The sequence below is a fragment of the Eubalaena glacialis genome, chromosome 5 (assembly GCF_028564815.1).
Source record: "Eubalaena glacialis isolate mEubGla1 chromosome 5, mEubGla1.1.hap2.+ XY, whole genome shotgun sequence".
Taxonomy (NCBI): domain Eukaryota; kingdom Metazoa; phylum Chordata; class Mammalia; order Artiodactyla; family Balaenidae; genus Eubalaena; species Eubalaena glacialis.
In genome coordinates this window covers 4,945,587-4,971,598 of record NC_083720.1, presented here as the reverse complement: position 1 = coordinate 4,971,598, position 26,012 = coordinate 4,945,587, and the positions used below count along the sequence as shown (strand labels likewise).

The 26,012-nt window shown below is 36.6% G+C and overlaps 1 protein-coding gene across 2 annotated transcripts in view; it reads left to right on the top strand.

Moving 5' to 3' along the window:
- The window catches only part of NAA15 (N-alpha-acetyltransferase 15, NatA auxiliary subunit), a 75,997-nt gene that overhangs the window by 29,566 nt on the left and 20,419 nt on the right, over positions 1-26,012 (top strand). For both annotated transcript variants that reach the window (XM_061191960.1, XM_061191959.1), the window contains exons 5-14: positions 5,079-5,213; positions 6,446-6,599; positions 9,997-10,116; positions 11,703-11,798; positions 11,956-12,062; positions 14,072-14,144; positions 16,807-16,976; positions 18,471-18,623; positions 19,179-19,307; positions 20,425-20,638. In XM_061191960.1, coding sequence (XP_061047943.1) covers positions 5,079-5,213; positions 6,446-6,599; positions 9,997-10,116; positions 11,703-11,798; positions 11,956-12,062; positions 14,072-14,144; positions 16,807-16,976; positions 18,471-18,623; positions 19,179-19,307; positions 20,425-20,638 — 1,351 coding nt within the window. The remainder of the gene's footprint in view (positions 1-5,078; positions 5,214-6,445; positions 6,600-9,996; positions 10,117-11,702; positions 11,799-11,955; positions 12,063-14,071; positions 14,145-16,806; positions 16,977-18,470; positions 18,624-19,178; positions 19,308-20,424; positions 20,639-26,012) is intronic.

Below are 26,012 nucleotides of genomic sequence, written 5' to 3'. Positions count from 1 at the left end.
TTCTAAGGAGGAAATATTGTTTAAATATTTAAAACTTTTTTTGAGTACTTTCTGATAACAAGTTTTCCATTAAAAAAAAAATTTAATTGAATCTTGCTCTCTTCCCCCAGTAGTGATTGTGTTTATGACTGGACTAATCAGATTTAAAAATTATTTTACTGTGAGGCAGAGTTGGATTACTGTATAAGATTGAGTTAATCAATTCAGTGAAAAATTAACATTTATATATATATATTTTTTGTTTGTTTATTCTTTTTACCTCCATAGAGACTAATATTCTGTCTTAGTAGCTACATTGTGTGTGCGTGGGGGGGGGGGGTTCCTTCCAGTTTTATTCAAATATAATTGACATACAGCACTGTATAAGTTTAAGGTGTACAGCATAATGATTTTGTTTACATCATGAAATGTCACTGCAGTAAGTTTAGTAAGCATTCATCATCTTACATAGATACAAAGTAATAAAAAAAGGAAAAATTATATTTGTTCCTGGTGCTGAGAACTCTTAGGGTTTACTCTTGTAACAGTTTCCACATATAACATACAGAAATGTTAATTATATTAATCATATTGTACATTACACCCCTAGTACTTAATTTATCTTACAGTTGGATGTGTGTGCCTTTGACCACATTCATTTAATACCCCGTTCTCCCCACCGCACTCCCATTCCCACCTCTGGTAACCACAAATCTGATATCTTTTTCTCTGAGTTTGGTTGGGTGGTTGGAGTTTTTGAAGTTTAATTGCCCTATGATGCTATATTAGTTCCTGGTGCACAACATAGTGTTCTATATTTTTCTGCATTACAAAATGATCACCACTGTAGCTATATTTTAACCCTTAAATCTGTCTATTAAATCAGATTTATTTAGTCCCTCTTTTTATTTTTCCATGTAGTACCTGTTGAGTTGTTTTCTATAGATCTTAGCTCAGTAGTTGGGCACTGTATTTAAAAAAAGTGGTTTTTTTCCTTTGTACTATCTTTTTTTTTTTTAATTTTTAAATTTAATTTTATTTATTTTTTTATACAGCAGGTTCTTTTAGTCATCAATTTTATACACATCAGTGTCTACATGTCAATCCCAATCGCGCAATTCAGCACACCACCACCCCCACCCCCCCGCGACTTTCCCCCCTTGGTGTCCATACATTTGTTCTCTACATCTGTGTCTCAGCCTCTGCCCTGCAAACCGGTTCATCTGTACCATTTTTCTAGGTTCCACATACATGCGTTAATATACGATATTTGTTTTTCTCTTTCTGACTTACTTCACTCTGTATGACAGTCTCTAGATCCATCCACGTCTCAACAAATGACTCAGTTTCGTTCCTTTTTATGGCTGAGTAATATTCCATTGTATATATGTACCACAACTTCTTTATCCATTCGTCTGTCGATGGGCATTTAGGTTGCTTCCATGACCTGGCTATTGTAAATAGTGCTGCAGTGAACATTGGGGTGCATGTGTGTTGTTGAATTACGGTTTCCTCTGGGTATATGCCCAGTAGTGGGATTGCTGGGTCATATGGTAATTCTATTTTTAGTTTTTTAAGGAACCTCCATACTGTTCTCCATAGTGGCTGTATCAGTTTACATTCCCACCAACAGTGCAAGAGGATTCCCTTTTCTCCACACCCTCTCCAGCATTTGTTGTTTGTAGATTTTCTGATGATGCCCATTCTAACTGGTGTGAGGCGATACCTCATTGTAGTTTTGATTTGCATTTCTCTAATAATTAGTCAAGTTGAGCAGCTTTTCATGTACTTCTTTGCCATCTGTATGTCTTCTCTGGAGAAATGTCTATTTAGGCCTTCTGCCCATTTTTTCCTTGGGTTGTTTGTTTCTTTAATATTGAGCTGCAGGAGCTGTTTATATATTTTGGAGATTAATCCTTTGTCCGTTGATTCGTTTGCAAATATTTTTTCCCATTCTGAGGGTTGTCTTTCGTCTTGTTTATGGTTTCCTTTGCTGTGCAAAAGCTTTTAAGTTTCATTAGGTCCCATTTGTTTACTTTTTTTTTATTTCCATTACTCTAGGAGGTGGATCAAAAAAGATCTTGCTGTGATTTACGTCAAAGGGTGTTCTTCCTATGTTTTCCTCTAAGAGCTTTATAGTGTCCTGTCTTACATTTAGGTCTTGAGTCCATTTTGAGTTTATTTTTGTGTATGGTGTTAGGGAGTGTTCTAATTTCATTCTTTTACATGTAGCTGTCCAGTTTTCCCAGCACCACTTACTGAAGAGACTGTCTTTTCTCCATTGTATATCCTTGCCTCCTTTGTCATAGATTAGTTGACCATAGGTGCGTGGGTTTATCTCTGGGCTTTCTATCTTGTTCCATTGATCTATGTTTCTGTTTTTGTGCCAGTACCATATTGTCTTGATTACTGTAGCTTTGTGATATAGTCTGAAGTCATGGAGTCTGATTCCTCCCGCTCCGTTTTTTTCCGTCAAGACTGCTTTGGCTATTCAGGGTCTTTTGTGTCTCCATATAAACTTTAAGATTTTTTGTTCTAGTTCCATAAAAAATGCCATTGGTAATTTGATAGGGATTGCATTGAATCTGTAGATTGCTTTGGGTAGTATAGTCATTTTCACAATATTGATTCTTCCAATCCAAGAACATGGTTTATCTCTCCATCTGTTGGTATCATCTTTAATTTCTTTCATCAGTGTCTTATAGTTTTCTGCATACAGGTCTTTTGTCTCCCTAGGTAGGTTTATTCCTAGGTATTTTATTCTTTTTGTTGCAGTGGTAAATGGGAGTGTTTCCTTAATTTCTCTTTCAGATTTATCATCAGTAGTGTATAGGAATGCAAGAGATTTCTGTGCATTAATTTTGTATCCTGCAACTTTACCAAATTCATTGATTAGCTCTGGTAGTTTTCTGGTGGCATCTTTAGGATTCTCTATGTATAGTATCATGTCATCTGCAAACAGTGACAGTTTTACTTCTTCTTTTCCAATTTGTATTCCTTTTATTTCTTTTTCTTCTCTGATTGCCATGGCTAGGACTTCCAAAATTATGTTGAATAAGAGTGGTGAGAGTGGACATCCTTGTCTTGTTCCTGATCTTAGAGGAAATGCTTTCAGTTTTTCACCATTGAGAATGATGTTTGCTGTGGGTTTGTCATATATGGCCTTTATGATGTTGAGGTAGGTTCCCTCTATGCCCACTTTCTGGAGTGTTTTTATCATAAATGGGTGTTGAATCTTGTCAGAAGCTTTTTCTGCATCTATTGAGATGATCATATGGTTTTTATTCTTTAATTTGTTAATATGGTGTATCACATTGATTGATTTGCCTATATTGAAGAATCCTTGCGTCCCTGGGATAAATCCCACTTGATCATGGTGTATGATCCCTTTAATGTGTTGTTGGATTCTGTTTGCTAGTATTTTGTTGAGGATTTTTGCATCAATATTCATCAGTGATATTGGTCTGTAATTTTCTTTTTTTGTAGTATCTTTGTCTGGTTTTGGTATCAGGGTGATGGTGGCCTCATAGAATGAGTTTGGGAGTGTTCCTTCCTCTGCAAGTTTTTGGAAGAGTTTGAGAAGGATGGGTGTTAGCTCTTCTCTAAATGTTTGATAGAATTCACCTGTGAAGCCATCTGGTCCTGGACTTTTGTTTGTTGGAAGATTTTTAATCACAGTTTCAATTTCATTACTTGTGATTGGTCTCTTCATATTTTCTATTTCTTCCTGGTTCAGTCTTGGAAGGATATACCTTTCTAAGAATTTGTCCATTTCTTCCAGGTTGTCCATTTTGTTGGCATAGAGTTGCTTGTAGTAGTCTCTTAGGATGCTTTGTATTTCTGCGGTGTCTGTTGTAACGTCTCCTTTTTCATTTCTAATTTTATTGATTTGAGTCCTCTCCCTCTTCTTCTTGATGAGTCTGGCTAATGGTTTATCAATTTTGTTTATCTTCTCAAAGAACCAGCTTTTAGTTTTATTGATCTTTGCTGTTGTTTTCTTTGTTTCTATTTCATTTATTTCTGCTCTGATCTTTATGATTTCTTTCCTTCTGCTAACTTTGGGTTTTGTTTGTTCTTCTTTCTCTAGTTCCTTTAAGAGTAAGGTTAGATTGTTTATTTGAGATTTTTCTTGTTTCTTGAGGTAGGCTTGTATTGCTATAAAATTCCCTCTTAGAACTGCTTTTGCTGCATCCCATAGGTTTTGGGGTTTTTTTTAACATCTTTATTGGAATGTAATTGCTTTACAGTGGTGTGTTAGCTTCTGCTGTATGACAGAGTGAATCAGCTATACATATACATGTATCCCCATATCTCCTCCCTCTTGAGTCTCCCTCCCACCCTCCCTATCCCACCCCTCTAGGTGGTCACAAAGCACCGAGCTGATCTCCCTGTGCTATGCAGCTGCGTCCCACTAGCTATCTATTTTACATTTGGTAGTGTATATATGTCCATGCCACTCTCTCACTTCGTCCCAGCTTACCCTTCCCCCTCCCCATGTCCTCTTTTCTTAGAGTAAGTAGGTCAGTAAGTAATAAAGGGTACCATGTCTTAACCTTTTAAAAAATTACAAGATTATCTTGGAAGCTTCATTGTGCTTCTTAAGAAATACGTTTTTGCTTCTGTAAAGCTACACAATGTGGATGTTTGAAACTATTTTCTGTTATGATTTCCATCCTTGTGTTACAGGTTGCTCAGTGTTGTGGGGTAAATGAACATGATCTTTTTTTTTTTTTTTTTTTTTTAAATTTTATTTATTTATTTATTTTTGGCTGTGTTGGGTCTTCGTTTCTGTGCGAGGGCTTTCTCCAGTTGCGGCGAGCAGGGGCCACTCTTCATCGTGGTGCGCGGGCCTCTCACTATCGCGGCCTGTCTTGTTGCGGAGCACAGGCTCCAGACGCGCAGGCTCAGTAGTTGTGGCGCACGGGCTTAGTTGCTCCGTGGCATGTGGGATCTTCCCAGACCAGGGCTCGAACCCGTGTCCCCTGCATTGGCAGGCAGATTCTCAACCACTGCGCCACCAGGGAAGCCCGAACATGATCTTTTTAAGAAGCATTTACTTTCATTGTAAAACTAAGAAGTGTTTTTTTCCCCTCTTAAAGGAAACGAGATATCAATTACTTCAGCTTCGACCTGCACAGAGAGCATCGTGGATTGGTTATGCTATTGCTTACCATTTATTAGAAGATTATGAAATGGCAGCAAAGATTTTAGAAGAATTTAGGAAAACACAACAGGTAACAACCAGAAGTCATACCTAGTAAACTAGGTCTTATTCTTAATATAACTCAAAGAAAGAAGTGTATATAGCCTTACTTTTTATTTGAAATAGTTTCAAACTTACAGAAAAGTTGCAAGAGGAGTACAAAGAACGCCATATAGAAGTTCACTCACATTAACTAATTGTTAATATTTGATACATTTACTTACAGTCTCTATATTTACTTAGCTATTTAATTTTTTTCCTGAAACATTTGAGAGTAATTGTAGATACCATGCTCTTTTACTCCTAAGTGCTTTGGTGTGGTATTTCCTAAGAATAACTTTATAGCTGTCAAATCTATAGATACTGCTGTATAGATTATCAAAAAATTAGGAAATTTAACATTGATAGACTGTTATTATCTAATCCACAACGCATATTCAAAATTTACTAATCGACCTGTTTATATCCTTTCTAGGACTTTTTTTTTCCATTTCAGGATCCAGTTTAGAACCATAACTTACATTTAGTTGTCATTTCTCTTCAGTCTCTTTTAATCTGGAAGTTTCAGAGGCTTTCTTTGTATTTCATGACATTGGTAGTTTTGAAGAGTCATGGCAGTACTTTCGTAGAATGTCCATCAATTTGGATTTATTTGATGTTTCCTCATTATTAGATATTGTTATGCATTTTTGGCAGGAAACTACAGAAGTGATTTCAAGCCCTTCTTAGTTCACCACATTGAGTCACGTGGTGTCTGTTCCATTTGATTACTTGACTAAGGTGGTGTCTGCCAGGTTTCTTCACTATAAACTTGCTATTTTTTTCTCTTTGTATTTAATAAACAATTTGAGACTTTATGAATAGTCTGTTCCTCATCAAACTTTCACCACTAGTTTTAGCATTCATTGATTACGATTCTTGCCTGAATCAACTGTTCCTATGATAGTTTCAGAATGGTGATTTTTCTGTCTTATTCCTTCTAGATTTATTTGACATTCTATTCTTAAGTAAGAGCTTTCCTTTCTCCCCTATTTATTTATTATATGTAAGGACTTAATGGATTATTTTATTCAGTGGGTTATAAGTTATTATTGACATTATTTACTTAGTTACTCCCTAGAAAGATATTTAGGAATTTAAAAAAAATAAATTTTGTCCATCATATATTATCCTTTGACTTCTTGTATGTATTTGAGTGTGTGAACAATTTTCTAATATGAAAACAAAATTCTTACTGTTAGTATTCCTTATATCCATATATAGACATCCCCTGATAAAGTGGATTATGAATATAGTGAACTCCTTTTATATCAGAATCAAGTTCTTCGGGAAGCAGGTCTCTATAGAGAAGCTCTGGAACATCTTTGTACCTATGAAAAGCAGATTTGTGATAAACTTGCTGTAGAAGAAACCAAAGGTATTTTTTTTAAAGAGTGTAATTTATTCTGGTATTTAATTATGACAAAGAGCAAAATTGAAAAATCTAGTTGCTACTGATAGTTGCATGTAACACAACTTCTTGATTTGATGTCAAAATCTATTTCTTACTCATGCACTTTGAATAATTTGTAATGTGGGAAAACACACATTCAAACAATGGATATTGTTATAGGAAAAAAAATTGTGAACAATAAATCATTGAATGAAGTGACTCAGTACAATATTTTCTCTTTAAGTATCTTTGATCTGAAAATACTGTAGAGTTGATTAAGACACTGGAGGCAATTGCTCAATTTTATAAGACAGAGGATTTTCTTAGAAACTGCTTATTGGTGAAACTGAATGTGTACAACACATTTCTTTATTGTCAGTAATATATATTGATAAATCAGTCTTTACTAAAGTGCTTCTGGGACATTCCTAGGGTTCTTTATGGTTTATCTGAATGTCCCTCTGAACATAGAACATGAATTGAAACCAGAGATTCGGGTTTATATGTGTGGATTAGGGTAGGAGGATGGGTAGATCCTTAAATAAAGATCTCCAGTTCTGCCGTTTATTAGAGGGTTGAGAAGAAGGAGTCTTTGTAGTTTTAAAAGTTGAGGAACTGATTCTGGAAAGTGAAAGAAAAATAACAGTAATTGAGAATATGAGTACTTTCTAAGAATTGCCATCTGAAATATTCCTTCACCTTTGCGAGACCAGGCGACTGAAGTTTGTTGGTTTCAGGTTTCTTTGGCTTCCCTTCATGTTGAACACTAGAAAGTGTGCTCTCTGCGTGCACAGTGGGTGCAGCCACCATTTGCTTGGTGGACTTTTCAGCAGAGGATAGTGCTGCTGGCACGAGAAGAATGGAAGTCTCAGGCGCCTGGAGCTCGTTTGTGAGCTGTGGGTCCAAGACAGCCCTCTCGCACTTGAGTTGATCATCCCTTAGCAGTCTGTTAGTTATAAAGGAGGAGGTTTCTGACTTATTGGAAAGATCATGAGGTTGAAAAAACTAGTTTGAGTTCCTTCATTGGCTACTAACCAGCTAAATGATGAGGGGCAAGACTTGAGCCTCAGTTTCTTTACGGAAATACGTGACATTGTTCAAAATACTCTTAAGTACATTGTTTTGTTTTATTATTTTTATAACTTTATTAGTGAGGAAGAATGACAGCTCAAGCTGAGGACTCAGAATTGACCCACGGATTTAGCAATTTGGAAGTTACTGATGACCTTAACAGAAAAACGTTCTGAACATTTGGAAGGAGGGTAGTAAAAGCCCAAACAGATCAAGTAGATTTAAATGAGATTTAAGTAGCGGAATTGAAGATAGCATGCATAAATGATGCATACAAGTAGTTTTGCTGTATAGGAAACACCTATAGGGTAGTGGTGGATGGAATGGGTTATAGGATCAAAAGAAGATTTTTACAGCATTTGCTTATGCTCACTGGATAATGAGACAGAATATGCAGTACAGTAGAGGGTATGTGATCTAGTGGATAAGTTGAAAGGTTGGGCTTAGATAGCAAAATGAATAGTTCATCCACAGTAATGAGAGATGGTAGAGTGTATGGGCAAGTAGGTGTGTCGATGTAGTGGGTATTTGGGAGTTCTCTTCTCGTTGCTTCCATTTTCTCAGTGAAATAGGAAACAGAGCCATCAGTTCGTTCCACAAAATATGTTTTGATATCTCCAGTGAATCAGGTATTGGGGACAGGGTATATAAAGAGAATAGGAGGGAACTAAGAGTAGAATCATCCATCGTTGGATATTCCAGTAATAAAAGGCATTGATGTTAGTGGTGGGTAGTCAGGATAATTTAGGAATTTCCTGGCTTGGGTGAGTGGGCATAGTTAGGCAGAAAGTTTCATTGTTAATTCTTATACCATCAGTTTCTTCTACAAGGGAAAGGTGGATAAAGATTTAGGGAAGGAAATGTGGATGGGTGTAGCGTAGGGGAGAAAAGTTGCAGAATATTATTTATGTTTTTGGTGAAGTAGGCTTTTGGTTAGTGTAGAGCTGACCGTTAACTTTGGTGCTGTTGACATTTTGGGACCGAGGTGTTGGAGGTGGAAGTCTCCTGTATGTTGTGTAATGTTTAGCAGCATTGGTAGCTTCTACCTATCAGATACCATAGCACCCGCTCCCCTTACTGTGACACCAAAAATGTCTCCAGATATTGCTAAATGTCTCATGGATGGCAAAAATGCACCTGGTTGAGAACCACTGAGGGTATAAACATTAAGAATATGGGCTCATTTAGCCAAATTGCTTGGGTTCAAATCCTGACTCTTAACAGTTAACTATCTGAAAGACCCTTGACAAGTTTACTTATGCTCTCTGCTTTAAAGTGACACAAATAATAGTAACCTATCTCATAGAGCTTTGAGAATTGAATTAAGTAATGCAAGTGAAACATTTGAAAGTCACTTTCACTCTCAGTAAGTGTTCATTTTTATTATCTGATAATAGGAAGGGTGCAAGGGTGAAGTCCTGGTTTGAAAATAATACCTTTGGTGAATGGGAGCCCATAAGGTAGGGAAAAGGATTCCTGAGCAGTGTTTGAGGCTTGTGTGAGTTTGGAGCTCATATATTTCTAGTGAAACCAGTGCCTCAGTCCACTCATCTGCTGACTTCTTTTATGAGAAGGTGTACAGCAAGCAAGCAATCGGGATGATCCAGGCCTTAAAATTGGTAAATGAGGGAGCCTAGGTTTTGAGATTAGTTTTCATATTTGGGGCTGCTAATGTCATTCAGGGATGAGATTGGTCATGCAACCCAGAGAAGACAAGCAGTGAGCCTACAGGTTGCTGAAAGGCGTGAAGAAAAGGGAACGGTTTTCCTCTAGGGTTGGAGGGTAGGATTAGTGAGACAAGAAGAAGAAAGTCAAGATAGTTAAGCTTAAAGCAAGATGCATATTTGGTAGTTGGAAGAGAGAAAAAACAGTAGTGGGAAGAGAGACAGTGTGGCCATGCTTATGGGCTGCTAGAGCACAATCGTTTCCTAGTTGATTAGGGCATCATAAGGTTAGGGTATTGGATTGGGGCATTAATTTGGATTTTGAAATTGTCCATATGTTGTCAGGAATACTTGAGTAGTAGATGATGGCTTGGTGACTGTGTTCAGTGACCTTGAGAGAGTAGCCTGGAGTTAGAAAAATACCTGAATAAATTGAGGATGTGAAGAGGATGACATTTCTACACATGAACTTTCAAAAAGGAGGGACAATAAAGTAACATGGTAAATAGTCTTGTTGAAGGGAATTGAGAGCTCAGGAGGATACCAGATCTACCCACTTCCCAATATTGAAGAGGTTTTAAGAGAAAGTTTGAGGAAAACTTAAAGTTACAACCAGAAGATACTTAATTTAATTTGTTTTTTATCAGGGGAACTTCTGTTGCAATTATGTCGTTTGGGAGATGCAGCTGATGTTTACAGAGGATTACAAGAGAGAAATCCTGAAAACTGGGCCTATTACAAAGGCTTGGAAAAGGCACTCAAGCCAGGTAGCATTGGTTAAAACTTACTCTCTAAGTTTTAATTGCTTCTTTTGTTAATATATATTGAGTTAACTCAGTGAAAATCATAACTAGAAGAACTGGTTAAGAATTGGTTCAGGAACTTCCTTGCTGGTCCAGTGGGTAAGACTGCGCTCCCAATGCGGGGGGCCCGGGTTCAATCCCTGTTCGGGGAACTAGATCCTACATGCATGCCACAACTAAGAAGTCCGCATACCACAACTAAACATGCCTCAACGAAGATCCCGTGTGCCTCAACTAAGACCTGGCACAGCCTAAATAAATAAATAAATATTTTAAAAAGAGAAAGGTTAACAGGAGAAAAACTAATTAAAAAAAAGAATTGGTTCAATATCTGAATATAGAAGTACATTTGTGAACTTCCATTTAATATGGTAGACTAAGCGTTTTCTGAAACCTGTCTTCTACTACAAATTCAAAGAAAGAGTTGTGAAAAGAATTTTAGAAACAAGTTTGAAAAATTTACAAAGGCATAGCAGCATCAGAAACATGAAAGGGAAATGTAGAAATGGAGATGTCTCCCCAAAGGAGAGACTTCTGTGATAACCTGTGGCTATAGCAGAGTGGCCTGCCAGGGGCAAGTGGATGTTGCCAAGCTGAAGGGGAAGCACTGTCTCCTATGTGGCAGGAAGGACTCAAGTAAACTTGGTCCAGAGACACCCTTCTCCCCAACCATCCTCTCCCACGAATAGGACCTACTTGTGAGGGCAAGCCCAGAAACGTGTCATCGACAAAAAGGCAGAGTCTTTATTAGCCAGGATGGTCTAATTTGAAGCGAAGTTTCCCACAAGACTGATAGTGAACTATTCCTGGTACTATTCCTGGTATAAATGTGAGAGAAACCTTGTACAAAGAATGTCATCCTCTGTAGTAACACCAGCATTGGAAAGGTAATCGTCAGTGCCAGCCAAAGGGAGAGCAGAGATCGTAGAGAAGCCTGAGATGAAGAGAGGCCATGAGGTATGCATAGTTAAGAGAAAGTGCCTGTTAGGAATCTGGGAAATGAAAAACCTACTTCTTGATGTGACATGAAAATCTTAATAGATTAAATATAAGAGGGGCCACAGCTGAGGAAAATTAGTGAAGTGAAAGATTGAACAAGGAAAGTTCTTGACTGAGAGTAAAAGAAAATATAAAAGAAATATGGAGAAATGGAAGATAGAGGATAAATCCAGAAGCTCCAAGATAAATCAGAGGAGAGGAGTTAGAGGAGAGGCTGAAGAGAATACTGGAGAAGCCGTAGGTGGAAACATAATAACCGAGCCTTTCTTGGAACTACAGTAGAGCAGGCAGATTTTGAAAGGCCACCTAAAGCAGAGCAGGATAAGGAAAATTATGTATTTTATATGATTATAGGTTAAAATATGAAAATATTAGAAGTATTCTAAAATGATTGTTGATATATTTAGGTGGTTAGATTATGAATAATTTTTCCCATGTTCAAATTTTCTGTTTAATATGGTAATTTTTATATATTTTCAGAAATATGTACGTTTCTAGAAAAATATATGTTTTAATTACATATGAAAAAAAAATTTTGTTTTGGTTTGCAGCTAATATGTTAGAACGACTAAAAATTTATGAGGAGGCCTGGACTAAGTATCCCAGGGGATTGGTGCCAAGAAGACTGCCATTAAACTTCTTATCTGGTAAGTGAGAATAACTGTGAAGGAATGAAAATGGTGTTATGATATACAGTATCTTTCCTTGGTTTTAAATATATGAGTCTGCATGTTAAGATTTTAATGTATGCATTTTTAGAGTTGTCTGGGTACATGTAAGTCAACAGGAGTTTTTTCTTCCAAGGTGAGAAGTTTAAAGAATGTTTGGATAAGTTCCTAAGGATGAACTTCAGCAAGGGTTGTCCACCAGTCTTCAATACTTTGAGGTCTCTATACAAAGATAAAGAAAAGGTAAAGCAAAGTACAATGGCTTGGTTTGGTTTGTGTTTTGACTATCATCTCTTTGCTCAGTATTTGGAATAATCGGTTCTCGGCTGCCTGTGCACATAGTACGCACACTGTGAGCCTGCTAACAGTCTTCCTAGCTCGCAGTTTAAATGCTTCTGTGCCTCTCACTTCCTTTTTAGCCTCTGCTCTCTTCAGCTGAATAAATTACTGCTTATTTGTTCTGTCTTTTGTTTCTGATGTGTACTTTTTAATGAGTCGGTACAGGGATGAAAATTTGGTAAGGTAGTGATTTCTTCAATATTTTCTCTAATTCCTGCTCATGGTGAAAGCCAGAAGTGAATTTTTTTTTTTTTTTTTGAACTAAGTTGAAGCTTAGTAATCTTTCTCCTTTTTACTTGGTAGAAAAAAAATTCTGTCAGAAGAGTTTGTTTGCTGTCCCAGTAAGTCAGCTTACTCTTTCAGCTACGTGTTACAATATTCAAAAAGCTTGTTAAAGGGTGTTTTAATCTTTTTTTCTTTGGCCACACTGCATGGCATGCGATATCTTGGTTCCCCAACCAGGGATCGAACCCATGCCCCCTGCAGTGGAAGCATGGATTCTTAACCACTGGACCACCAGGGAAGTCCCAGGGGTGTTTTAATCTTAATTTAGATTATTTTGTTTATAAGTACAGTGGCATCAGACATGTTGGCTGGGTTTAAAAAAAAACACCTTAAAGGCGGGACAGATTAAACGTGCTAAACATTTAAACCTAAAGCATATAAATGGCACTTATCTGCCAGTCTTTTGTTGAGAGGTCCAAGATATGGTGGGCTTTATTGATGACTGTTTCACCTTTTTTCCCCCTTGATTAAATCACATTGATAGAATATGGGATTTTACTTCTAGTTTTGGTACAGTGAGAACGTGATGCTTGTGAAGCAATCTTGATTGTAGAATCATATATATTGTTATGACTTTTCCCTTTATGGTTGTCTTTTTAAACCTAAATTGGTAAAAAATGTCTAATTTACCTTTGAGTCTTTCCATGGTATTCGACTTAATAGAAGCAGTTCTTTCTTTTTGTTCTCATTTCTTAAGTTTACATAATATTGAATTAAATTCTGCAATGATGATAATGAATGCAACAAATTCAAACAGGTTTGGGAAAATAAACCTCTTAGTAGGCATGTAGCTCACCTTGTGGGAGAAGAACATGGGTGCACCAGAATAACCTAGCTGTGGCCATTCAGTCCTCACAATTTTCTGAGGTGATGGAGAGAGCTGGTGTTAACCTGTTGAGTCAGTTAAGTTGAGGTCATTTAAGAGAGCTTCTGTAGTAACAAATTCATTACAGATGGATTAAGCAAAGAAGGGAATTAATAAATTAAAAGTATTCACAGATCTCTTACGAAGCCAGGAGTAAGTAGTACAGTCATGACTCAGGAGAGACCAGAACTGGGACGGCCACTCACTCTCCTGGATCTCAGAAACCCACCCTTGGCGCCATGCTTCTGTTCTACTGATGCTTTCCCCTTGGTGATAAGATTGAGAGTGGATGCTGTCATATGCTTGCGGAATTTCTCTTTTTACACAGTATTTAATTCTTGATTCCTGAAGTGCAAATGTTAACTGTGAGTGTTATTTATGTGAATTGAGGTAAAAATGAACCAAGATAAAAATCATCCCTAACTTTACCTCTTTCTGTCCAACCTTTTCCTGATTTCTAGTTCAGCTTGATGCTTTATTTTATAGCAGGGAAAGGAGTTGCCAGTAAGTTTTTTGGAAAGTTTTGCCTTAAAACACACCTTCATAAATGTATGGTTTTAAATTTTTATCCATAGGTTAAGAGATTTATAAGAAGGTGTGTGTGTGTGTATGAGAGGGGGAGAGAGAGAGAGAGAGAGGTAGGTGGAGGGGGGAATCGGAATGTTTATTTAGCCCTCTAGTAGTAAATAACACATTTTGCACAAGCATAGTAACTATATATTTTTTTTTTTTATTAAAGTGTGCTTGTGTGTTTGTACTCTAGGTGGCAATCATAGAAGAATTAGTAGTAGGTTATGAAACATCTCTAAAAAGCTGCCGGTTATTTAACCCCAGTGGTAAGTGCTCAAGTTTTATGTTTTAAAAAAATCTTGAAAAACTTAATATGTTGCGAAATTCTTGACCAGAAGGTCAGTATTGTTCATTATTTAGTCAGTAAGCTTAGTATATTTAAACTTTTTTTCCCTTTAAGATGAAGGTGCATTAATGTACACATTGTGTGAAATGTACATTGGTAAGAAGATAATAACAGTAGCTTATTGAAGAAAATTTTATGTAAAATTTAAAACACCTGCAAAACTAGATGTAATAGTATGATGACGCTCCATTTACCCGCCACTCAACTTCAGTAGTTTTTACCTCATGGCCAAACTTATTTCATCTGTATTCTTACCTACTTCCCTTACTCCCATGTTATTCTAAGACAGATCCCAAACATCACATCATTTCATCCATGAATATTTCAGTATTCTAAAGATTATAACCATAATAGCATCACCATACTTGAACATTAATACTTTCTTAGTATCAAAGAAAAAAGTCCATGCTTACATTTCCAGGTATCTTGGAAATAGCATTTTTTCTCTTTGTTTTTGAAGTTTGTTTGAATGAAGATCCAGGTGAAATCTATACTTTGAGTTTGTTTGATATGTCTCTTAACCCTTTTTTATAAATCTGTAGGTTTTCCCTCTATCTTCTCTTCTTCCTGCAATGTATTTATTAAAGAAGTTAGTTTTTTTTCCTTGAGTTTTTCTATAGTATAGATTTTGCTGAATATACCCGTATGGTGTTGCTTAACATGTTATTTCTCTGTCCTCTGGATTTGTTATAAATTGGTAGTTGGATGCAGAGCTGTGCTGTCTAGTATGGTAGCCATTAGCCACATGGGGCTATTAAAATTTTTTTAGTTCAATAAAAAACTTAATTAGTTACACTAGCCACATTTCAAGTGCTGCTCAATAGCTAATGCAAATCTAATGCCTACCCTATTAGACAGGGCAGATCCAGAACATTTCCATCATTACAGAAACTTCTAATGGAAAGGTCTGACTGCAGGTTTGATGAGATTTGATTTGATTTTTTTTTTTCCTTTTTGTTTTAAAGACAAAGGGATGAGCAAGATTATTTCAAGATGGTGGTGTGTTCTTTGATCAGGAGGCATGAAGTATTTGTTTCATATGTTAAGAACTGTTAAGAATTATAAGCTAGTGATACTCTACCATTCATTTTTTATTATCTTAAAAAGAGATACTATCTGTTATCTGCTTATGCAGTATTTCAGTTTGTATAGAAAAAGCAAGATAAATGCTGCTTTTTCTCCCCTGCCTAGCCTACTTTTTTGTTCTTTACCAGTTTTCAAAATAATGAATTGGTTTAGTAGCATTCTTCAAAGATGGCCAATACATGTTTTAAAGGTATTATTATGAATTCATGACTTTAAACATATTTGCAGTTTCAAATGGTTCAAGCCTTCACATACTAGGATAGTAGTTGATAGCTTCCTTGCAGTTTGGTATGACAAAATATTCTAGCTCATCTTGTATACTGCCCACAGCAGACATGTAATCAGTTGTTTTTCCCAAGGAGCCCTGTTTCCTACAGTGGGAAAGCCCAGTATGGGACCTGGGGTGCTTATTGCTATTGAGTTGATCACTGTTTCTAGGTCTCAGATGAATTTAAATAGTACTTTTTAGAAGGCGTTACCATGGTTTCATTGGTTAATCATCATGATGTTCCTTTGATTATCAGCATTTTCCTACATATTTTACAAATGTGGAAGAGGTTCAATGACATGCCCAAGAATATGCAGCACTTTAGTTGCAGATCTATCAGAACGGGAGTTGGTGAGTTCCACTCCTATTGTTTGTCCACTGAGCCATCCTACTTCTACTAGGATAAAAATAAGCACTCTGTTGCTTTCTTTGAAAGCAAATAACAGTTCTTAGATTTTAGAAATTTGTATTAAAAAATCATTTTTTAATGTGTGGGTTGTATATTTAACTTACACACTTTCTTGTGAGTATATAAAAAATAAAATTATGAACTAAAATACAGAAGAAGTATTTTTACTCATCTCATTTTCTGGGTATAATTTTTATTTAACCTAAATTATGCATTGTTGCATATTCAGAATAATATTAAAATATATTAAGAATATTATAATCACCAAAATTCAAAATAACCACATCACAAGTATATTTATGTATAGTTTGGTACATTAGCTAGAAACCCAATTAAGCAGTCATGCCTTTCTTTTTTCTTTTTCTTTTTTTACCATCACATTAATGGAAATTTTCTCTTTATTTTTTTTTTTTACCCTCATACATAACATCCTGACCAGTATACTCATAGTTCTAGTACAGCTTGTCATGTCTTCTCCCCCCACCCCAAATCCTCCCCTCCCCCTCGCTCCCCTCAGTTTTCTTTTTAGGTAATTTGTTATAGCTTTGATCTCATTCATCTGCCATGTTTACTATATGAAGTTATCACTATGCAGGACATTGTGCTAGGAGCTATAATGATACAGAGCAGAAAGCGTGGTCCCTTCCCAAGATTTGGTAGGGTTAGAGCTAGTTGCATAACTAGATGCATAAATCACATGGTTTGAGCTGCTTCCCTTGTTAATAAAGATAGAGCCACTTTGAGGTGGCTAGTCTGTTACTAATATCTCTAATGACTAAGCTTGCTTTCTTTCCTCCCCCGCCCCCCCACTTCTCAAAGACGATGGGAAGGAAGAACCGCCGACCACGTTACTTTGGGTCCAGTACTACTTGGCACAGCACTACGACAGGACTGGGCAGCCGTCTGCTGCTCTGGGGTACATAAATACCGCTATTGAAAGTACGCCCACGTTGATAGAACTCTTTCTTGTGAAAGCTAAAATCTATAAGGTAAAGAGCTTTTCTCCTCCTTTCTTACGACCCAGTGAGACACAAATTAAGAAAACACGTGCTATAGAGTCTGAGTGCGGTGAGAGAAATGGCGTATTTGATAGCTCGCAAAACACGGAGCAGCAGATATAGTACATTTGTCAGTCTGATTACTCTGAGACTTGTCGTGGTCATGCTCATTTGCTCACCCGTCTATATCAGTTTATGTACAGACACAAGTATACATATATACATATGGGCATTCATATATATGGTCGTTCATACACGTATCTGGTTATTTTCTTGGTTTTAAGTAGCAAGGCTATAGATAATAAAAAATAATTACATTTGCTGTGAAATGTTTGTTTCTATTAACATTTCAGTAAGCTCATATATATCAGTGTCTGGTAATCTTAAAACGAAACTGAAGATGTCTACTATGAATTCTACGTATTACCTCTTTGCCTCTTCAACTTCTGGGTCTTGCTTGAGAAAAATCATCTTAAAATAAAGTTACTGCTTTACTATCTTAATACAAATACAATTTAGTAATAAAAGCTCTTGGGGCAGAGATTGTAAACCAATAATTCATTTACCAAAAAATTATGAAATTAAGTAATTTTTTTTTGAAATTAATTAATTAATTTTTTTTTGGCTGCGTTGGGTCTTCGTTGCTGTGTGCAGGCTTTCTCTAGTTGCGGCGAGTGGGGGCTACTCTTCGTTGCTGTGTGCAGGCTCTCATTGCGGTGGCTTCTCTTGCTGCGGAGCACGGGCTGTAGGCACGCGGGCTCAGTAGTTGTGGCTCGTGGGCTCTAGAGCGCAGGCTCGGTAGTTGTGGCACACGGGCTTAGTTGCTCCGCGGCAGGTGGGATCTTCCCAGACCAGGGCTCGAACCCGTGTCCCCTGCATTGGCAGTTGGATTCTTAACCACTGCACCACCAGGAAGTCCCCCAAGTAATGTTTTAAAAGCACTTTTTTAAAGCCAAGTAAGGCTCATTAGTTTTGTGACCTTGCCGAATGGACTAGTTAGACGAAGTAGAATGAGGCTCATTGTGGAGTGCCCACCAGTGGTCCTGATTGTAATGTTTCCATGGTTCTTGTGGGGTAGAAATTTGACCATCCTTTTGCCTTTTATGACCTTTACATTAAATTATGTTGTTCTGGCTTAAAGAGTTTGATTATTATTTATTCTTTGATTCAACAATTATTTTTGAGTATTCACTATGTACCAGGCACTGTTGTAGTGTGTAGTCAATGAGGTTATAACAGTAGACAAAAGTTTTAAAACAAATCTTTACTATCAGAGAGCTTATATTCTACATCGCCAGGAAGGTATGAGAACTTATATTTCTGTAGAATGTATGCATCTACATTGATTAGGGTCGTAAGAGACAGAAGATTACTGTTTCTTCCATTTGTGTTTTAGTTATTTATGAACAGGAAACTAGCTACTTGCATAGTAAAATTAGCATACTCTGACTGGTTTATTTTGCTTTTGTACCCTGTCATTATTAGCATGCTGGGAATATTAAAGAAGCTGCGAGGTGGATGGATGAGGCCCAGGCCTTGGACACAGCAGACAGATTTATCAACTCCAAGTGTGCAAAATACATGCTAAAAGCCAATCTGATAAAAGAGGCTGAAGAAATGTGCTCGAAGTTTACAAGGGTTTGTACAGCTAGTTTTCTTGCTTGTGAATAAATAGTTCATACTTGTATACCTTGTTTATTTTTCAAAGTTTACATCTGATATTTTTAATATCAAGACAGGATTTTAATTAAATTGCCTTATCAGAAAAAACTGAAATCAATATTAGTATAAAACATCATTTTTTTAATATGGTTGTGCAGTGAGTTTTTAAACTCTGATTTATATTGATGTATGTTCAATTGAAATTTTTAAGGGCGAAGGGAACTAATATTAATTGAACATCTGCCGTGTGTTACTGTTCTGTTTCTTATGTTACTTTCCATCCCCAATTACGTAGACCTTTTGATTAATCATTTACAAGGCTATATATGTATATTTTTTTAGTGGTTAGAAATACAATTCTAATTTCTTTCAGATACTAACTATTCCCTCTTACCTTGAGAATGGTTTAAAAAATTAGAAAATTATTTTGAAAGAATTCAAATCAAATGACCATCTTTCCTTCTTAAATCCTATGGTGGAATAATGTATTTGATAAGAAATTGTCTTTGAGTATGTGTGCTTTTCATACAGGAAGGAACATCAGCGGTTGAGAATTTAAATGAAATGCAATGCATGTGGTTCCAGACAGAATGTGCCCAAGCTTATAAGGCAATGAATAAATTTGGTGAAGCACTTAAGAAATGTCATGAGATTGAGAGAGTAAGTACCACATACATAAAAGTTTCTCATTTCATTTTGTTACACATTGAAAGTTTTGGGGTAATCCTATAGTTTTTTCTTTTCTCTCACCTTATAATGTATAGTAAGTGATTTCTAAAAACCAGTGTTCATATTTTTCAAATTTTATAATGGAAATAATATAGACTATATTAAGCAGACTTCCCCATTGTCTACTCTTCCTGCCAGAATTCATGTAAGAAACTTAAGGGAAGGTTTGTATCTTGGCTGCGTTTTCATTGATTTCTGAATGTTTCTGCTTCTTCATTAATACATACAAAGCTCATTAAGCTATCCCAGAAACCTGTTTGTTGTGGGGTTGATTGGTGGTGCCTTATGCCCTGATAAATATTATTTATAAGCTTTGAAGCCTTTTCACAGTATTTCTGTAACCTATGTAATTCCTCATGTTATGATAAATTTATTCTTTTCTTAGTCCTTTTCACTTCTGAGTCAGTTCTATCACTAGTAGTTGGCTTTCATTTTTTGTGATTTTCATATATAAAAATAATTTATATAATTTCATGCTTCTTCTGTTATTAAGTCGAGAACCCCAGAGCTTAGTTGAAATGTGTTAGCTTCTGGTTGTTTGACTTACTCACTGATTGATTTCTCTCCCACATACCAGCATTTCATTGCATAGAATTCAGATTTGTATTCTCAGAAAAATTACCAAATACTGCAGTATTAAAATCCTTTGCAAATTGTTCTAAATATAAAGACTGAATGTTTAACATGTAAATCTACTGTACTGCACTATTATGTATGCTAATAAATTCTGTTGGATTTGTCCTGATAGCTTTATTTAAGTATGATTAAGGAAGGAATAAATATATATATTTTAAAGCATTGTGTTTCCTTTCATTGAACAAGTAATTCAGTGCCTTATGTATGCCATTATTACTATGCTAGGTGATGGCCAATTATATTTGCTTATTTGATATGCAAAGTATTTAAATTGAATTATTGTCATTTTTAATATTCTAAAATTTTACTGATTTTTTTCATGCCTAGGAAACAAGTAATTCCAAGGCTTTCATTTTTGTAGTTTCTTTGCTATTGCTATACTTCACTGTAATAAAAAAGATAATTTTGTTAGCATTTTATAGAAATCACTGATGACCAGTTTGACTTTCATACATACTGTATGAGGAAGATTACCCTTAGATCATATGTGGACTTATTAAAACTAGAAGATGTACTTCGACAGCATCCATTTTACTTCAAGGCAGCAAGAATTGCTATAGAGATCTATTTGAAGCTTCACGACAACCCCCTTACAGATGAGAATAAAGAACATGAAGCTGATACAGGTATAATAATCAAAGAGTTCTTATTGTTTCTGTGGTGTGTATGTGTGTACTTATATTTTTGTGTAATGTAGATTTTTTTTTTTTTTTTTTTTTTTTGGCTGCGTTGGGTCTTTGTTGCTGCACGCAGGCTTTCTCTAGTTGCAGCGAGTGGGGGCTACTCTTCGTTGAGGTGCGCGGGCTTCTCATAGCGGCGGCTTCTCTTGTTGTGGAGCATGGGCTCTAGGCGCGTGGGCTTCATAGTTGTGGCTCGCGGGCTCTAGAGCTCAGGCTCAGTAGTTGTGGCGCACACGTGGGATCTTAGTTGCTCCGCGGCATGTGGGATCTTCCTGGACCAGGGCTTGAACCCGTGTCCCCTGCATTGGCAGGCGGATTCTTAACCACTTAGCCACTAAGGAAGTCCATTTCCTGAGCTTTTTATTAAGCACCTTGTGGGACGATGTTATACATGCTTTAAAAAATGGTGATGACCCGTTTTGTGAATTTTTCTAAGCAACAAAAGAAAAATACCGTTTACTTTAGTCTTTCAAAAGTTAAGCAAGAATTTAATTTGTAACTGATCATTAGCTTTTAAGGAGTTGAATTTCATGAACTTTACATTTAATATCCGGTTTACCCAATACTATGAATTGTTAAGTACAATACTATACTAATTTTATATTAGTGTTGGAACTCCACATTAGTGTTGGCCGTCAGTATATCTAGTTATTTCTCCTTTTAGTAATAATTTATAATTAACCTACTAATAGGTAAATATTGCTTGAACATTAAAACCCAGCTTAGAATTAAGCCAGTAAAATTGCTCAATGATTTACCATTTGACCAGTTTTAACATGCCATTTTTATAGCAAGATGTCAGGATGTGTAGGGAGAAGTCTTCCTTAGTTAATTATTTGGGAAAGGATCTCAGCATAAAAGTGACCTAGGAATGTAGAAAGATAAAAATTAATTGTTCATCCAAATATTTTGTGACATTTTCATGGCAAAAATGTTACAGGAGTTGGGACATAAAAACTGTGTCAGATTTTTTTTCTTCAGTCCTGAGCTTATGCCTCTCCTGAGGTTATGGTTGGTTACTTTCGATACTTCCTCCTGCTAAAGACCTTTGGATCTTTCTGTTAATTTGTTATTAAATTATATTTCCTGTTGCCTAAGAACAATTTAGAACTTTCTAAGGTCACATATAGAAACCCTTGTACAGATTTCACTTGAATCTATCTGTCGTTGCTTCTTCAACTGGCAAGAAGATGCCAATGAGAATCTACAGGACAATTTATAATTGAAGCTGAGAGCAGTGATCCTCTGGCTTCTTTTGTTTACCTTCCTTTTTTAAAATAAATAAATAAACTTATTTATTTATTTATTTATGGCTGCGTTGGGTCTTGGTTGCTGCGCGCAGGCTTTCTCTCGTTGCGGTGAGCGGGGGCTGCTCTTCCGTGCGGTGCATGGGCTCCTCATTGCGGTGGCTTCTCTTGTTGTGGAGCACGGGTGCTAGGCACATGAGCTTCAGTAGTTGTGGCATGCGGGCTCAATAGTTGTGGCTTGCAGGCTCCAGAGCGCAGGCTCAGTAGTTGTGGCGCTTGGGCTTAGTTTCTCCGCGGCACGTGGGATCTTCCCGGACCAGGGCTCGAACCCATGTTCCCTGCGTTGGCAGGCGGATTCTTAACCACTGGGCCCCCAGGGAAGTCCCTGTTTACCTTCCTGTTCACTCTTCCTGCCTTCCTCCTCTTCTTCAAATTATGCAAATAATGCACAATTAACTCTTAACATAAAAAGTTGAAACAACTTAGAAAAATAACTAGCAAATGTGAAAATCCCCTTTCCCTTTTCTCCTACCCACAGGCTATCTTCTTTCAAAGGGCTATCCCTATGAAATGTTCAATTTCCTTTGTGCACAATTACCATTTTCAGAGTTTTATGTGCACACATGCTCTACACACACCTTTCAGGGTAGTTCTTTTGGTGGTTTTGTTCGTTTTATTTTTGTAGCCCATAAATGGGATGATATGATTCATAGTGTTCTGAAATTTATACTTTTTCCCCTTCTTTTTATAGTATTGTTCCATGTCTGGGCACAGCTAATATCATCATCAGTCATTTTAATGGTTATGTGGGAATCCATGTGGGTCCCCCCCCAACCCCTTACAGTGTTACAGTAAATGTCCTGTAGGTCATCATTATGCACATATTTTATTATGGATTGTTAGAAGTGGAAATTGCTAGGTCAAAGAGTATGAGAAATGTATAAAATTGCCTTCCATAAAAGGTTTTTATTGCCACCAACAGTGTACTGATATTTTATTTTATTGCTAACACTGAAAATTGTCCATCCTTTACATTTTTGTTACTTTGGGGAGAACATCTAATTTATAATTCCTAGATTTTTAAGAGTGGAACACCTGCGTACATTTTCATGTGGCCTTTAGGTTTCTTATGTGAATTGCCTGTTCATATCTTTTGCCCGTTTTATTTTGAAACTTCTTGGTTCCTAGGAGTTCTGTACATACTCAGGACTGTAATCCTTATTTATGTGTTGCAAATATTTTCTTCCTGTCACTTAGGTCTTAACCTTTATTTACAGTGGGTGTCTTTCTTTATGTAAAAGCTTTAATTTTTCTGAAATAAAAGTTTTTTAGTCTTTTATGGCTTCTGGGTCTTGCTTAGAAAGGCTTTTCTCCTTCAAAATGTAAAATATATTTATAAATATCTTCTGTGTTTTCTTATAATATTGGCTTTGTTATTTTTACATTTGGCTGTTTAATCATCTGGAGATAATTTTTATATGTGATGTGAGGTGGAGGGTAGCTTTTTTTATCCCCACATAAAAGACTGCTGACTCCTAAATAGTACTTATTAAATAGGTTGTAGATATTCCCCACTCTTTTAAAATGCCACTTTTATCCTGAAGTAAGCTCTGAAAAAATACCTTGATGGGTTGTGGGCATGGTGTCTTGTTCTCACATATATTAAAACTTACTATAAAGACACAGTAAAACTATGTTGTATTGACATCAGTACACGGGTTTCTCTTCTTATCCGTTTTTCTCTTCTTAATCTAACACTATGTCTTTCGATTTTTCTTGGTTTTACATGTTAATTTTTGCTTATGTAAGAACTGTAGAGTTAATTGATCTTCCAGAAAGTTTCTTTTGGAGTTTTAATTCGAATTGCATTTAACATATAGATTACTGTTTGGGGATCAGGAGATCTTAAACAACATTGAGTCTTCGCATACTAGAATGCATGTATCTCCTATTTATTTTTTAGTGTAATTGTTGTGTTATAACTTTAGCAAATTTACTCTTTGCATTTTCCTTACATGTCCCCCTTTCCCATTACAGCATTCCAAATGAATATTGTTACAGTTTTTGTATGTTGGTATCCTTATTGAACGTTAATATTAGGTTTAGTAGATTTTTCAGTTGATTTAAAAAATTTTTCTATGTAGGCCGTTATATTAATCTGTAAGCAGTTTAAGTATTTATACCTCTTTTTTCCCCCATGCCTTATTGCATTGTTTAGGGTTGCTGAAATAGTGCTGATTAATAGGAACAATAGTTTGCTTGCTGCCTTTTTTTTTAGACACAGTGCTTCTAATGGTTCACCAAAAAGCTTGATATTTATAGCAAAGATCTTGTAGGTACCCTTTATTTACTTGAGAAGTTATCTTTTGCTTCTCATGTTTTTACCCTTTCAGTAAACTTAAGAGTCTTCATATGGCCAGATTTCTTTTATTTTGCCTTCTTATGTGTATGTTAGTTTGGCTGGGTAGAGTAGTCTAGATTCAGATGTTATTTTCTGTGTATACACATATACCTGCATATGTGCACATATACCCAAACCCAAATTTTTTAAAAAAAGATAATGCGGGCTTCCCTGGTGGCGCAGTGGTTGAGAATCCGCCTGCCAATGCAGGGGACACGGATTCGAGCCCTGGTCTGGGAAGATCCCACATGCCGTGGAGCAGCTGGGCCCGTGAGCCACAGTTACTGAGCCTGCGCGTCTGGAGCCTGTGCTCCGCAACAAGAGAGGCCACGACAGTGAGAGGCCCGCGCACCGCGATGAAGAGTGGCCCCCGCTTGCCACAACTAGAGAAAGCCCTCGCACAGAAACGAAGACCCAACACAGTCATAAATAAATAAATAAATAAACAACCCCTCTCTTCAGTTTAAAAAAAAAAAAAGATAATGCAATATTCTAGTGTAGTAGAATTTTCCTTTGGCTCCTCCTAAGCTAAAATTTTGAGTCTCTATTAAGTTCACACAAGTACTAGCTAATTTATGTAAACTTGAGACAGTGCCTATCCAGATAATTAGTGCTAAATTATGTGAAACAGGATTTGGACTCTTAATGTCTATATTAATTTCCTATGTGGATTCCTTTCTCTATCTTGGTATGGCAATTATTGTGAACTGACTTGAGTCCTCTTAAGGCAGTGACAGGTATTACAGAATAGGGTCACAAACTAGCCTATGGGCCAAATCCATACTGCAGTTTCTTTTGGTACATGAAGTTTTATTGGGACCTAGCCAAGCCCATTCATTTACATACTGTCTGTTGCTGTTTTTGTGCTATGACAGCTGAGTTTAGTTGCAACAGAGACCTGTGGCTTGCAAAGCGAAAAATATTTAGTATCTCGCCTGTTGAAGAAAAAGTTTGCTGACCCCTGGTGTAGCATAGTGGAAAGAGAGAGCTTAGACTTTGGAGGCAAAGTGAAGTGGATTTACATCCTTGCTCTGCCTTTTACTATCACTCTGAGTCATTATTTTTCTTCTGAAGACTCAGTTTTCTGATACATAAAATAATATTATGAGGTTGTGAGATTGTTAAATAAAATAATGTGTGTATTGTATCTAGTCTTGCAGTAAGGATGCAAGTGGTAGCAATTATTTCACAAATCATTAAAAGGCCAGAATTTATGTGGCCACTCACGCAGTCTTGTGTTTCTAGGATGTAATTTTTAGTTCTTGTTTGAAATTTTCTTTTCTAGTAAGGCATTCTTTACCAGGAAAAAGAGAAACAGGTATATATTTGTTTTTATCTCTTGCTGCATAATAAATTACCCCCAAATTTAGCATCTGGAACCAACCATTTCCATAGGTCAGGAATTCAGAAGCATCTAGGTGGTTCGGGATCAGGGTCTCTTAGGAAGTTGTAGTTAAGATATTGGCTGGAGCTGTAGTCATCTGAGGGCTTGGCTGGGGCTGGAGGATCCATTTCCCGGATGGCTTACTCGCATGGCTCTTGGCAGGAGGCCTCAATTCCTTAGTCTCTCCAGAGGGTGTCTTGAGTTCCTCAAGACATGGCCACGCTGGAGAGCCAGGAGGAAGCCATAACACCTTTAATGTTCTCTTCTCTTGACATAGCACCCTGCCAC